The 15,637-nt window shown below is 31.2% G+C and overlaps 1 protein-coding gene across 1 annotated transcript; it reads left to right on the top strand.

Moving 5' to 3' along the window:
* The first annotated feature begins 1,473 nt into the window (after nt 1–1,473).
* On the top strand, nt 1,474–8,251 carry LOC100777192 (phosphatidylinositol glycan anchor biosynthesis class U protein). The gene is made up of 14 exons (XM_003550828.5): nt 1,474–1,754; nt 1,831–1,878; nt 1,989–2,049; nt 2,165–2,197; nt 2,633–2,757; nt 3,491–3,625; nt 4,570–4,646; nt 4,762–5,024; nt 5,863–5,919; nt 6,026–6,194; nt 6,671–6,728; nt 6,807–6,892; nt 6,977–7,033; nt 7,706–8,251. Exons 1-14 carry the CDS (start codon nt 1,613–1,615, stop codon nt 7,799–7,801), a joined length of 1,407 nt encoding a protein of 468 aa, XP_003550876.1. The 5' UTR covers nt 1,474–1,612; the 3' UTR covers nt 7,802–8,251.
* The last annotated feature ends 7,386 nt before the right edge of the window (nt 8,252–15,637 follow it).

The following is a 15,637-nucleotide window of genomic DNA, read 5'->3' as shown; positions in this document are numbered from 1 at the left end:
TTACACTACATATGTGTTAGTTACTGGGATATGCTTTATTTTTTAATTATGAAATGTTCCTCGATCCTTGTGATAATTATAATAACATGAATTTTATGTTGAAATTATGACAATTAAATATCTATTTAAGATATCCTTTTTGCCACGACTTCAGTGAAAATAAAAATATGAGATTTACTCCTATAAAGATGGCTATATATAGGTTATCCTAAGTCTATTACTGCATTTATTCTCTTTTCTTCTTTTTTTTTTTAATTTCAAACCTCATTTGATTCTCATTTATTTTATTATTTTGTTGTCACAAGTCAATAAAGATGTTAACAAGATAACAATATGTAATAAAGATATACTTGATACTAAAAAGGGTAGATGATATTTATAAAATACACACAATGAATCATGTTATTCAGCATAAGACATTAGGGGTATTTATTATATTGGAATGATATGATGAATTGACAATCCAAATCAAACAAATTCAATTTATTTTGTTTGACTCAATTATTTAATTAATTTCCGATCAAATATGAAACAAGCTAATTATTATCGCTTTAGTTATTATATTTATCCTTTTCTAACGTGATTAAACTCGATTATCTAACCAATTATTTTTTAACTTTTTATTAGCACATTTTATATTTTATTTCTAATTTTATCTTCTTCTTTTTTTAACTCGATGACTAACCCATTTTTTAAAACTTTAGATTAGTATATTTTATATTTTAGTACCTAATTTTTCCTCCGTTTTATAATTCTCTTGATCTTATCTAGTATTACCTAGTGCTCTAATCTGGTCATATTTTTTTTTATCATATTTTTAGTAAAAAATAATGATATATGTTAAGTGTCAATTATAGAAAAAATAAATATTAAATATATTAAATATTTAGTGATTGAAAATAAGAAACGGTATTATACTCTGTAAGTCTGTAACATAAAATAGACAAAATAAATAAATAAAGATAAAAGCTTGAACATATATAAGATTTTTTTTTATCATAACCCAATTATCTAAATCAAATCAATTTGATTTTAATCATATTAATTTAGTTTGAATTGACAATTTTTTAAGCAGAGTCAATTAAATATTATTAAATGAATTATTTTAAAGTTAAATGTTTCCTACTCTTTGAACTTTGAAACAACATATGCTCACCCCAGTTTGAAACCCAAGTCAGGTAAAAAAAAAATGTCATCATGCGCCTAATTTGCATATGGTTCGGATTAACCAACACCTTTGAGTTGGGATGGCCTAATTGATTACATAGAAACATTTATATAAATTATTGAAATAAATTTTCCACGATCATGCAACAATAGTATATTATTTAATATTTTGATATATAATATAATATTTAATATCGTTTAATAATTAAAATAATATAAAAATAGTAAATACACTTGGAAATAACCAAATTGACCTCAGGAAAAAAAAAACCGAATTGAATAAACAAGATGGGCCTCGGAAGATTGTAATTTACGATTTACCTCTGATAAAAAAAAAAAAAAACAGAAGCAGAACCACCGCAATAGAAGTTCGTTTTGGTCCTCTTCCGAAAAACCCAGAGGCAGAGGCAGAGGCAAGCGAAGCAGCAGCTCCGATCTGAAGACGATGATGAAGAAGAAGGTGCAATGGTTCTGGACTTGGGTTCTTGGTTCCGTCGTTTTGAGGCTCATTCTCCTCTTCTTCCCCAAAAATCTCAACCTCTCTTCTCGCCCCGAAGTCTCCACCCCCCTCACCAGCCTCCGTCGTCGTATGCTCTTCTTCAATTTTATACATTCAATTTTATATGCATGCTTTCTGCTCAACTTCAACTTCTCTTTTCGCAGTGGCCGAGGGTTACTGGCTGAAGCAGTCATCGCTGTCACCCTATGCTGGTTTTCACTTCACTTTTTTTCTTTTTCTTTTCAGATTCGTTGATTCCGTCGATTACTGTTATTGTTTTGTGGTGTGTAGTAGAATCTCAGGCTCTTGTTCTTGTTGCCAGGATCAATGTACCATGGTTCCCCTTTGTTATTGACGCTTCTCGGCCCGCTCACAGTTAGAAGGTACCTGCTGTCAATTGTATCATTTTTTGTTTCGTTGCTTAATTTCAATGGAGCCACATGCTGATTTTGAAATTCCTATGCTATAATGACTTTGAATATGTTGTTGATGCTACAGAATTGAAGGACAACCCGATCATCTTTTATGCAGGTAACTTTCTTTGCCTTTTACTTATAATTAGTATTTATTCAGATGTCTTGTTGGAGTATAATTGTGAGGTGAAGTCCAACATTGGGTAAAAATGAGAAAGTTGAGTAACATATAAGCGAAGGAAAGACCTATAAACTTGATTCTTAAGGTTTTGAGTTGAAGTGTGGTGTCAAGTTCACTTATTTGGTGTGCTCTAGCCCTATTGCTGAAGATCTCCCCGGTGTTTATCCCCCTTAGATTGCCCAACATGTTTGTTTCCATAGCCTGTGAATCATAATTGCTGTGATCTCCATTCCTCAATAGTTAGTATTTATACTCGTAATGCTGTTTGTCATTGTATCTTGTATATGTAGTTCTTCACCCTTGTTTTCCTCCTGGTGTATATTGCATACTTAGTAGTTAAACAGTAATTAATCAACTCATTTCTGGATATAGCTTGGTTTTTGTGATTGCAGATGTGGTCAGTGCAATGCTTATTTGTGCTGCTGGTGAAAAACTCAAGGTGGCATACATTTCAAGTTTGCAATCCCTTGGCCTTCATAATTTGACAGAGAATTCAGGTTGTTAGCATCTGCTACAAGTGTGACCCTTCTGTTTAAATTTCCGATGATTATGGTCGGGTGTGCTTCTCCAATTTTTATTTGTTATTTTAAATTTTTAAATAAAATTAGTGTATAAGTTTGAACTTTGAAGACCCTTTGCAGTTAAAGATATATTCTGACTTCCAAGAGAGGTTTTTTTTTAATAATTTCGTGCATGCTGTATTATTAGATAATCATATCATGGTACTTGCATGGAGATTACATTAACAATTAGATATGGAAGTAGGAGTGCCCTTTTTAGACTCTTGGCTTTGCTTTTCTTCCCTTTTCCAGGATAGTGTATTAAAAGGGGAAGAAAAGGATACGAAATGGAACTCACTATTTAGGTTTCAACATCAGAGTCTGAATATATTTATTTATCAAAAAAGGATTTATCTGTAATTTTATCAATAGACTTGAAACTTGTGGATAAAATTACATGTCTGTGAACAAATGGATGGTGAAGACCATGTCAGTCTCATGTTTGGATAATAAAAAGCATGCTACTTTTATATCTAGCACTCTTTCCAGAAAAATAAAATGTGTTTTTATTGAGTCGCTGAGAAAAAAACAGGGTACTTGCAGTTATTGTTCTGCAGGGTAAATGATGATCATATATTTTAATGTTAAAAGTGCCCCTTCAGGCTGTGGATCTTTTTGGAACTCGGCAAATTTGTTTTCATCCCTTTTGATAGTATCTTCATTTTTCCAGAGTTTCTTCCTTCAGGAGATTTTGCTGCTCTTGTATACTTATGGAATCCTTTCACAATAGTTGCATGCGTTGGTCTATCCACATCTGCAATTGAGAACTTGATGGTTGTGTTATCACTTTATGGAGCATGTTCACGTAAGCAGCTAATAACCTTTGGTATTTAATTTCTGAATTTTTAGATATTTCATTGATTCTACTGACTCACACCTATCATGCTTCATTGGTTTTTGTTGATTTTTTTGGTTAAGACTTATTTGCTCTCTAATATTGAAAAAATGAAAAATGCTTGGTTTTGTGTGCTGAAAAGAACAGTCAGTTTTTCTTTCTCGAGGAAGTTCTGATGAGAAGTGACGGTGGGAATCTCACTTATTAGCAAGAATTGCATTTATACAAAAAAGATTTTGATAAAGGATTTTTCGGATGGTTTTTATTTCTACTTTTTTTCTGTTTACTTGGAAACACTTTTTGGTCTTAGGTTGTGTTGAATAAAAGAAATATGTTTTCTTTTTCGATTTAGTGATGTAACCAATAAAACATGACTACTAAAGGGAGGCTGAATGCCTGTACATGAGAAATTTACTAAAGACCGAACACCCTAGCCAAATTTAAGGAACAAGTTTTTTTTCCTTGTGTGTTTTCTATCAAATTTGATGTCTGACATCCCTTTTGCCATTAAGTTAGCTGATTTTCAGATTATGTTTCAGAAGAATTCCTCTGGTTTATGTGATATACTTGAGCCTTGCATCTGATATCTTATTTTGATATCCAATATCCATCATGTTTAACTTTCTCTTTTCATATTTTCTATAACATGCATGGGCAGTATTTAATTTGTAATCATTGCCATTGAATTTACAAGTCTTCATCCATCTGATATCTACTTTAATGGAGTGGTTTCCTATTGCTGTACTCAGCAAGCTGATTAGATTTTGGAAATGCTGCCGAGAACTCATGAAGAAATTGTGTAACTAAGTGATTAAGACAACATGAACTCAATATATCTATCACTTTATATTTGTGTACTTAAGATCTTCATCTATTATTTTGTCTAATGTTGAAACTGTACTAATGTGCAATAGGACTAGCTCCACTGGCAGCTTTTGGGTGGGTCATGGCTACACACTTGTCTCTGTACCCTGCAATCCTTATTATCCCAGTACGATGTTGATCAAACCCATTGTATTGCATTTTCAACATAATCTGCAAATGTTTGTACTCCTTTAATTTACATTTTATCAATCTGTAAATACATACATTATCCTCTCTTCCAGGTGATATTGCTATTGGGATATGGTCCTGATGCTCCTCCTAGGAAATTATTCTGTCAAAGAAAAAATCTTGAAGGTGGCAATTCTATCCCAAGTGATAGTTGTTCAGAAGAGGAAGCAAAAAATCAGCTAAAGGTGGCAAATGTATTCTCATGGAGGCCAGTTGTGCTTTTTTTGTTCTGGGCTTTGCTGTGGTCATCCTACGTCTTGGTCCTTTGTGGCATTTATGTCCAACAGTATGGTGGTCTACAGGAGTTGTTCAAAAGGTTTTGTTTAAATACTATTACCGGTATTCATTTCTGAAAATTTTGCAAGTGCCGAAATATAGCTGCATATTTGTTTATATATTGTGTCCAGAGGCTTCTTTATGGTCATTCTGAAAGCTTGTGATTATAGTAGCTGGAAGAATATTGTTTTTAGTTAGCAAGTCATGTGAAGAGTAAAGACTGGGAGAGCTTTTTCAAGAGTCAATAAAGAGTCTATGGAATATCATGTGAAAATAGTTGTACACCATTACGAATACTCCAAAGCAATTACAGAAGTACTGGGTTGCTGTAACTTCTGTTCATTATGGACTACGGAGTCATTTAGAAGTTTATAAAAACATCTGCTACCTTGTGGACTCTTAAGATTTGGAAAATTTCAGGTCCACATTACTGTTATCTGTTCATATAATGCTGGTAATTAGTTACTGTTAGCATGAAACTTCAAAGTAAAAACCAATATGCAGTTTGGGTAGTCAAATCATTCATTTCCCAGTTTACTGTTACAGTGTATACTATGCATGATTTTTTCTTCTATTATCCCGTTATGCATGTTTTTCAACATCAGTGTTGTACACTGGCACGTATTGATTCTGGATGTATTTAGTGTGATGACAATTAATGCATTTACCATGTGTCAAAAGAGGTAGGTTTTTCTGTACTGTGCTCTGTTGAAGAACATTGATTGTGATTATGAAAATTACATTGCTATTTTTCTTTTATTCTCTTTTGTTAATATCATTATCAAGAACTGTTAAATGCCAACTGTCACAATTTCATGCTTCATGGGAATGATTAGTTTTCAACATCTTGTAACTAAACTTCCAGGTTGTTTGTGCAGAACCTATGGCTTCATTCTTACCATACAAGATCTGTCTCCAAACATTGGTGTTTTGTGGTATGTTCTATAATAAGGCAAACATCCACTTTTTCTGTACACTTGAATGTTTTATTCCTCCCATGAACTTTGGAACTTATTTCATTCTTATGATATTTGCATACAGGTACTTCTTTGCAGAAGTTTTTGATTTTTTCAGAAATTTCTTCCTGATAGTATTTCATGGGAATATTCTATTGATGATAGCACCATTAGCCTTACGGCTTAATCATCGGCCGTGCTTTCTAGCTTTTGTATATATTGTGATATCTTCTATGTTGAAGTCTTATCCTTCAGTAAGTTATATATTTTTTCATTAATTTCTATTTTTTTACCTAGTCTCAAATTAGCTCTTAGAATTTAAGGATGATGGTCTCACTGGGTGTTGCTGAAAATATTTTTTATAATTTAGAATAGAAGAGATGTCGTTATCCTGTTAAATGGTCAATGCATGATATCAAATGATTACATTGTCCAAAATAGAATATGCAAATAAGTATGTTACACACTTTGTACATTCACATATACACACTTAGAAGGGAAAAGCCTAACAATTTAGTTGTAAATATGGAGTTGCAAATTTGAGAACATAAAAAGTCCATCAATGATGTGTTTATTTTGTGTGAATTTGCATCATATTGGTACCTGATTGATCCATCTATGTATCTATCTACATAAAAAGTCCATCAATAATGTGTTTATTTTGTCTGAATTTTGCATTGTATCACAATCTGATTGATCCCTGTAACGATTTTCTTTCCATTTTAACTAGGTTGGTGATTCAGCTCTGTATTTGGGTTTACTTGGGTTGTTTGCATATGAACTCAAAGGTTACTTCTCTTTCTTATTGATCTTTTTTTATATTGAGAATAATCTCTTCATGAATAATCAACTTCCTTGATTTTCAGATATGCAGTTTTCATTCTTCCTGTTTTCTGGCTATATTGGGGTTTCACTTCTTAGCCCTGTGATGCACAATCTATGGATATGGAGGGTACGGAATTTTGTGGTGTTTTACCGTTTCAAATGGATTATTATGTTGTTATCCTCAGTTGCTCACCTGTAATAAAATTGGCAGGGTACTGGAAATGCAAATTTTTACTTTGCGACTGCAATTGCTTATGTGTGCTTGCAGGTGCATTATCTCTACTCATTGATATTTGCTTCTTTCCTCTTTGTGTTAACCATTGTCGCTGTATCTTTTTTCATCACAAGTCTTTCTAGCCAATAAATTATACAATTGGAGGTCCTTGTCAATCTACATCTACCACACACATTTTATCGTGATCAGAGACACATTTAATTTATTCGCGTTCATTTTAAGATAATATTTAGCAAATAATGCTGGCAGAAGTTATTTGTATTTTCTTGTACATGTATTATTTTGTGAGCCAAAGACTGATGCAAGCTCATGAACACTGGTCCCAGCCAGTCTGGGACACAATCAAGGGTCCTTGTAGTAGGGAATGGGGAGAGGGGGGATAGGAAGGGAGTTGTAAAGTATTGACAAAACCTTTTCAGTTTTCACTTTCCATAATGTCTGCACATTAAAACTGACTTAGCTACACCACTGGCATCCCAAGAGTCTTGTTTTATTCTGTTCACAATCTCCCTGTTTGACACAACTAAGATATTAAGCACCCCAATTCATCTCACTCTAGTGGAGTACTTCATTGCCATTGAAAATGCATTTATCTTAAAAACTTGAGTCAATTGGTATGAAGTTGACAAGTTCTATCAACATTAAATGATTCATAACGTTGTCATCCTGTAAACTTATGTATGCTTCGTACTTCTCATATGGCAGATCATTCTGGTAGTTGAGAGTGTTAGTGCCATGCTCAATCATGACAGAAAACTCACCAAGCTATATACTGCAAAGCTTCAAAACATCAAATCTTGAGAACTTTGAAGTGTGCTTTTATGTGTCAATGGTAATCCCTGAGCTTTGTGTGGACATCTGGGTTCCACGATCCGTTGTTGTGCTGTCCTTCAATTCCTTTATCAAATATCTGCATTTCTTTGAATGCAAGCATATTTCACCGGGGTTGTAAATGGACGCAAGGCTCTGCAATCTTGATGCTGAATGCCACTTACAGTTTGTTATAAAGGATAACAATCATGATATTTTATTGTGGTTCTTAGAGCTCTTTTGTACTTGATGTACCGTTTAAGTAGTTTCAATGACTTCATTCTTCAAATACTACTTGATTGCGGCACATGTTTATTTTATATGTTTAACATGTATGTTACTATACTGCACTTGTTGCCTTGTTGGTCGGAATATCTGTAGCGTGCCTATGGGAATGAACCATATGGAATGACACCAAAAACTCGAGCATATTTTACATTATTGATGTCTCTCTTGCTGTACTTATGCACGTGTTCAATCATGGTTTTGGATTACTGTAGTGTGATTATTAAGCAAGGTTTTTTGGGTTATAAACTTGGGTTACGTTGACCCGCTCTCTGTGATGATTCTTATACTGTAAAATCCCCTTATCGTTGCATCACTTTCATTTGAATCCATTGTTATTGCTGACGAATGCTTGATTCCGACGTTCCTTTAGCTGTGGTCCTCACTCCTTCACCTACTCTAGTCTCTTCAGTGATCAGCTTGTGCAGTGCATTTCACATGTTACTTTGTCTCTCTCAAAGTCCATATCTGTCTAGGAACATTCTTACAAGTTCATTAGTAGTTGTGATAAAGCAATTGGGTTTGTCGTATGCAAGAACAAACACCCGTAAAACGCGCCTTCTCCCTGCTACATATAAGGCTTTCACATGCACAATTGAGAGGTGTTGGACAGCAACGGTCAACGATGTTTCTGTCCTATTTACCTTTTGGACCGTAACAAACTAGTGAAAAAACAAGAACTTGGGTGTGAAACCAAAGAACGTGCATTCCGCCTTGGTATAAATGGAATTTAAATGATACGATATGCCTCCATATGTGATGTAATGTTTGCCAGACAAAACCAGCGTGATGTGATTAGAATATGATAACTCCATGTGTAACACGTTACAAATAAATGACAAAATCAGGCGTGGATACACTAAAGTGACTTCAACTGGTTAGTGTTCTTGCCGTAGGCAAGTGATTCAACAGAAAAATATGAACAAAGGATTTGTTTTTAGTAAAATGTTATTAAAAGGATTTTCTATTATTTTTTTTTATATAATTGTAATTAAACTACCATTGAAACCCGTGCAATATACAATTTTTTAGTAAATGAAAGAATGAGAGAAAAAAATAGTAGAATAAAATATTTAATTTATTAACAATAAAAAAAAAATAGTATAAACTGCCCAGTCGATGATGCCACGTGATAAGTGATGACAGCTAGACAGTTTGTATACTTATATAGATGATAAGTAATATAGGATCGATTGGATGTTGTTCTTATTTGGGCATGTCAGAAATTTCTTAGCTCTAAATATAACCAGGGAAAACTGGATTAAGTGTTTTAGTTGTCCAATTTTCCGACTGTCAACCACAACTCGGGCAATGAGTATAATAATATATTTTAATTATAATATGCACGACAAAACTAAAACAAACATTTCTTTAATAGAAATTTTATTTGATAAGCTTGTTTTAGAAGAGTTCCTAAGGAAACAAATTAGTACGTGAACTGTTCAAAGAATGTGCTCAAATTGAGAACGTCACAAACTCAACCACCACACAAAATAATGAAGGAGAACTAACGATTGTAAATCTCTTATTTTGTATTATTGGAGAACTGACGATTGTTAGTCTCTTTCTCTTATTTTGCATTTTATAAAAATATTAATTATTATCAATTTCTTTATAATTAATTGAATTCAATAATACTCGTGTATAAGACGTTCAAGATAATTTTGCTTGTGATTTGGTTGATTTTGACTAAAGTTTGGTTAGTGTTCACCAAGGTTTAAGGTGAGTTTGTGGTGGAATTCTCTTTTGACTTAACTAAATGAGTTGAGTACTTGTAAAGAAGCTTCAACATTTAATTTAACAGTAATTTTGGTAGGGTAGTACTTTCTTCATTTCAAAATAATTGATATTTTGAACATTGAAAAAAAGTTTACATTGAATGATATTTTCAGTTTTCAATGAAATATTAAAACTTTAATTTTAAATTTATTCCAGATAAATTACGTAAATATAATGATTTTGAGTATCGTACCTATCAATTTTTCAATCACAATCATTAATCACTTGATAGTTACAAATAATACATTTATAGAGTAAAGATATTTTATTAAAATTATTTTAATAAATAACCTATCTATTGTTATTTTTAATTTATGTGAAAAATCTTAAACATTAATCATTTTGTAATTTGAGAGTAATATAATAAATGTGTACCCAACAGTGTCAATATGTTGATTGTATTTATAGAGTATCTGAGATTGATTGAATGTCTGACATGGACCCCCAAAGCATCTTAAGGGCAATACTATTTTATTGTTTAGTACAATACTATCAATTTACTCCAGATGGTTGTGTTCAATTGTACTTGGGTGCATTGTGGTGGTCTTGTATTTGGGTTGTATATGTGTTGACTTTAGTCGACATTTTAACTTAGAAATTTGGGTCAATCCTTAGCTTTTGGGTTAAGGTTGTTTGGGCAATTGTTTCCTTCAATATGAGAACTGCAGAAACAAACAAGTCATTCTAAAACAAAACTTCATAATTAAACTTATTTGATTAACTTTTTGTGATGGTTTAATCAAGTTTAAATTGGCCAAAGTTCAACCCGATACTTAGTTTAAGTGGTCCTTATTTTTATTTTATTTTTCTTGTTGTGATACAGGATATGTTCAGGAGAACTAACTGAAAAATTAGTTAGAAGTTGAAAACTAAAAATTTATTAAATTATAAGTATTTAATAAGATTAAATGTTATAGTAATCGAAAAGTATAAAATGACTGGAAAATAATAAAATTATGATTTATTTTAAAAGATAAGTAAAAAATTTGATAAATATATTAAGGATAAAAAAATATAAAAAGTTAGAAATTAGAAATTTGTTTTTTAAAAAATGTTATTTCAAGTAATATTTCAAAAAATATTAAAATTTATTAAAAAATTACTAAAAAAATTGTATACTAAAAATCAGATGAACTTTTGAGCTAATAAAAAAATTAAAAACTAAAATATCTTGCTTAACATAATCATAATTGATATTTCATAGCCTCCAAAATTGTCACCCTAGGAGTATTGGTACATGTTTGTGTACTGTACATACCTAATACATATTCGTGTATAGAGGTGGGGGCGGGAGTTTTTTTACATATGCACCACTTTTAAGTAGTGTACCTAGCCACATTCACCTCTCCCATCAGTAATAGGATAAAAAAAATCATTTTATTGGGCAAATCTTAACAAAAAGAACAAATTTGACTTTTAATATCATGGAAAATTGTTATTATATTTATTAGGAAAAATGCATTAGCAATTGTAACCCATATGACCAACAAACTCACAATTTAGTCGGTTTAGTTTCCCATAAAAAAATTGATTTAGAATTCAAAATTGATTATGAATATTTTTTTATTAGTAGGAAAATAGGACAAAACAGAGAAAAAACTAATTTCCAAGGACATAAATCCCAAAAGCATCAGCAAACATTGCATGCATGCTTTAACTGGGGAGGACAATCATGAACAGTTATCAGATTATCATCAGAAGAGGCTCCCTTCTTGGCTAACCAGTCCGCAAATTGGTTTGCTTATTGAAGGACATGCCCAAAGGAGAGGTTCCAATCCACAGAGCTGAAATGCTGAATTTTCCCGATTAAAACAATATAGGAATTTTTTTGAAATACACTTTCACATTATTGATTTTAAATCAAAGAAAAAATTTAGAATTGATTTTAAGGTTAAATAACTTTGAATAACTTTTATATTGAATATAAAATTTTATATTAAATTTTATCCCTAACTTAATTTTATAATAAAAACATCTAAACATAAATCATATAACTTCAAAATCAAATTTAACTAAAATCAATTTATTTAAAATCAATTTTATCAACCTTCATCCAAACACATATTAAATTAGGTTTGAAAAACTTCCACATTAAACCTTTATATTATGTAAACTGTTATTGAAATATAATGTTGTACGTATTTAATTGGCTCCAATAAACGATTAAATTAATCCATATCACGTTGCTTTAGCATACTTTTTACCTGACTTGTGTATACTGAAGTTGTACGTATTCAACCACCATATAAGAATGAATTCTTTGAGTTGACTAGAATGCACAGGATATATATACTTATTTTTCGGAGAAATACTGTAGATCTAGTAGCTAGTTTGGTTTTATTTTAATTAATTATAATTTGATTTTTCAATGAAACCTCAATATATCTTTATAAATTTTATCTTTTTAAATTGATTATAAAATTAATTTTTGTTCTGAAACTTATTCTACCAGTGTATATTAATCGATGTGTATTGTCTGTTATTAGCCTATTGTTTGTTTGGTTGGTTGGATTAATTATTATTTATAATGCAATTCTAGAAGTAGAATATACCCAAAAATGTGATTATAATACTTCATTATATATACATGGGAAAGCAGTAGGGAATTTAATAATGGACATGTTAACAAAGTTCAACAATACCCGTGAAGAAACACTTTCTGCTTTTTAAAGTGGAACTGCTAAAACAATAATTCTGTGGAATTGAGCATTGTTTTTGCTTCCCACGTATTAGTTACAAGTGTGTGGAGCCCAAGTGAAGGACGATATTTGGCCATATGTCAAAATCACCAAAAAATGGTTTCAGTTTCAGAATCTATAGACACAGTTTTACTTTTTGTCTATTATATTGTAAAAAGAAATCGATGTAGAAGAAGAAAGCAGGGTACGTAAGAGATACTATGGCAGATTTGATCAGAGGGTTAAAACGATGATTCTTGCGTGCTTCTTTTCTCCCCTCCCTTCTGTCAATCCCTTACCTTGCCATGTCCACTTTACGTGAGTCACGTGATCTACCCAGTAATGCCCAAAGACCACTGTCTATGTTACTGCTCACTAGCTACCTAGCTAGCTACTGCTATAAGTTAACCATTGGTTTCTTTATAGGCTAGGAATGAGTAACGTTCTTCTCCCTTTTTCTGTGCCCTATTATCACCATTAATACACTAAAATATTAATCTGAAAAAATATAACATCAATTTAAATATTTTATCATATATTACTCATATTTTATATTTCATTGGTATGTAAAAATTTTTAAGGAATTTTGTTAAATTATCAATTATAGAATATAATAAAGATCTTAAAAATTCTTACAAATAATTAATAAATAATAGATAATGATTTGTATCTTTCTTCATGAGAAAACTTATATCTTTTTAATATTTTTGTTCGATGTATTTTGATTTCCTTAAAAAATGAGAGAAATAAGATTTCACTTCATTTTATCTTTCTTTCTTCTTTTCCACATATACAATTAGTTCTAAAAATTTCTCCTAACCCAATTATAATTTAATCATTAATTATTAATTATTTATTTATTAATCCTTAACTAAATCACACTAAATCACACGTATCTCTCACATGAAACATTAATTTTATCATGATTGTATTAAAGTTTTTGTGTAACTGTCCGATATTCGTGTCAAACTCAAAGTCTGTGCTTCATAGAACCTATCCCCTAAGTATGCATCTCCATTTTTTTTTCAAACGAATCATGTTATTGTTGGTTTTATTCTCTCTTGAAATAAAATAACATGCTGGTGCCTTGATGTCATAAGCATTATATATTAATCCAACCTACCGCTGCTCCAGCAATTGCACGCACCGGCAATAAACATGTTGACAATTATTTCAATTCAATAAGAATAAGAGATATTATTAATTCAAACAATCTCTCAATTTTACTTCATTCAAAATGTGCAACTTAGATTTTTTTTTTAATCAATCGATTTTAGATATTGCAATTAAATTCAAACTCATGATTGAGTTTTCTTATTCCCACCTCTCATAAATTTCACTCAAACCCACTCTGCAAAAAGCAGAGATGAGATGGAAAGAGCTAAACCCACTTGTTCTCTTGTCATGTCTAATTGGCTTCCTTCAATTTGGCTATTAGATTACTACATTTACCAACTCTTAGCAGGTGTAACGGATGTCCCAGTGTCTCGACTCTCAAGATAGAAGTGCAAGTCATAAAAAATTGAAGTTTTTTTATCAAATAAAAACATTACGAATGTTTAATTGAGGGAAAAAAAATATAGCTTGATACAATTTAAAACAGTGCTACAATATTTTCCTAGGAGACCGATTAACTTCTCTTTTATTTTTGACTTTCCATTTTTTAACAGCCATCTTCGCCTCATTTTCTGTTTTCCTATTTTTCTTTATAATCATTCTATCTTCTAATTCAAATCATGTGTCATGGACACGAATAATAAACAGAACAAAGCCAGAAAAACCAAAACAAGTAATCAAAGACAACGAAAAATGAAATACAGCTATATTTAAAAAATAAAAACAGGTATTAAGAATTTTATGACTTGCAATAACCTTATTTAAATAAGACAAGTGAAACACAAAGGATTATAAATAAAAAATGTAGTGATAAATAGTGTGGGAATCTGTAGCTCTGTTGAGTGGGGGCTACTACTGCTTCCTCTAATCTGAATAGTGACCATCGTTCCATCCATCCATCCATGTCGTGTTTGTATTCCATTTCATCCATCCTTGCTCGGATCTCGAGCTTCTTTTTTTTTTCGCTTCAGGATTTGATTATATGTTATACTCCTTTGGCAGAGACAAAATATGTTAACAAAATAATAAGTAAGATAAATAATAAGGGTGTGTTTGGTTTATATTTTTATTTTCTGTTTTTATTTTTTTAAAACTGTTTTTATTTTTAAAAAATTTGAATTCTGGAAACATGTTTGGTTTGATTTCTTGTTTTTTGTTTTCATGAAATAAAAATATTGAAAATTTATGATATATTGACTTATTATCTTTTTGTATTTTTAGATTTGCTTAAAATTACATTTATTGTCACCGCAATTTCATTTTAATCAGAATGAGGTTTCTATTCTCAACTGAAAATACTGAAAACGAAAATTTTTTGTTTTCATTTTCTAGTTGTTTACTGTTTTCATTTTCACTGAAAATGTTTTCAGAAATCAAACCAAACACATTTTCATCACCATTTTCTGTTTTTAGTGAAAATAAAAACAGAAAACAACCAAACCAAACACCCCCTAAAATTTTCTGAAACTTATAATATTTTTATTCTTTACTTTAACTCCAATTTTTTTTTGTTTTTCATTCCACCAAACATATTGTTGATCAATTGTTTACTGCTCTGCTTCTGGCAGTTCACTTTGTGTATAGCGGTTAATGGTTATAGCCTATGACTATTGCGTGAGCAGTCAATGCACGTCTATTCCACTTACTCTGTTTGGGTGTCCTCCTCGATTTCCTAATGGGGCCTCTCCTTTGCACCATTGTGTCATACACCATTGGTCATTGGATGGATCATCTTCAACAAGATCATGGTCTAGATACGGTAGATTAGTATTATGGGGCATGGGCAACACAAATAATAATATATACCTAATTACTTTTCTCTAATTTTATTTTTCTTTCCACATTCAAATTTATCCCTCTTCATGTTTCATGTAATAGGTGTAGTTGAATTCATAATACATATTAAATTTATAGAAAATTATAAGGAGAAAAAAAGTATGTCTTTACTTCAATGTTAAACTATATTGTC

The sequence above is a fragment of the Glycine max genome, chromosome 17 (genome assembly GCF_000004515.6).
Source record: "Glycine max cultivar Williams 82 chromosome 17, Glycine_max_v4.0, whole genome shotgun sequence".
Classification (NCBI taxonomy): domain Eukaryota; kingdom Viridiplantae; phylum Streptophyta; class Magnoliopsida; order Fabales; family Fabaceae; genus Glycine; species Glycine max.
Note: the sequence above shows the minus strand (reverse complement) of the source record. Positions and strands in the feature narration are given on the sequence as shown.

Excerpts from the sequence above, each read along its gene's own strand:
- LOC100777192 (XM_003550828.5), top strand. The coding sequence starts at position 1,613 with ATGATGAAGAAGAAGGTGCAATGGTTCTGGACTTGGGTTCTTGGTTCC. Across the intron at positions 5,025-5,862 it reads CTACAGGAGTTGTTCAAAAG|AACCTATGGCTTCATTCTTA; the intron begins GTTTTGTTTAAA and ends TTGTTTGTGCAG. Across the intron at positions 5,920-6,025 it reads CCAAACATTGGTGTTTTGTG|GTACTTCTTTGCAGAAGTTT; the intron begins GTATGTTCTATA and ends ATTTGCATACAG.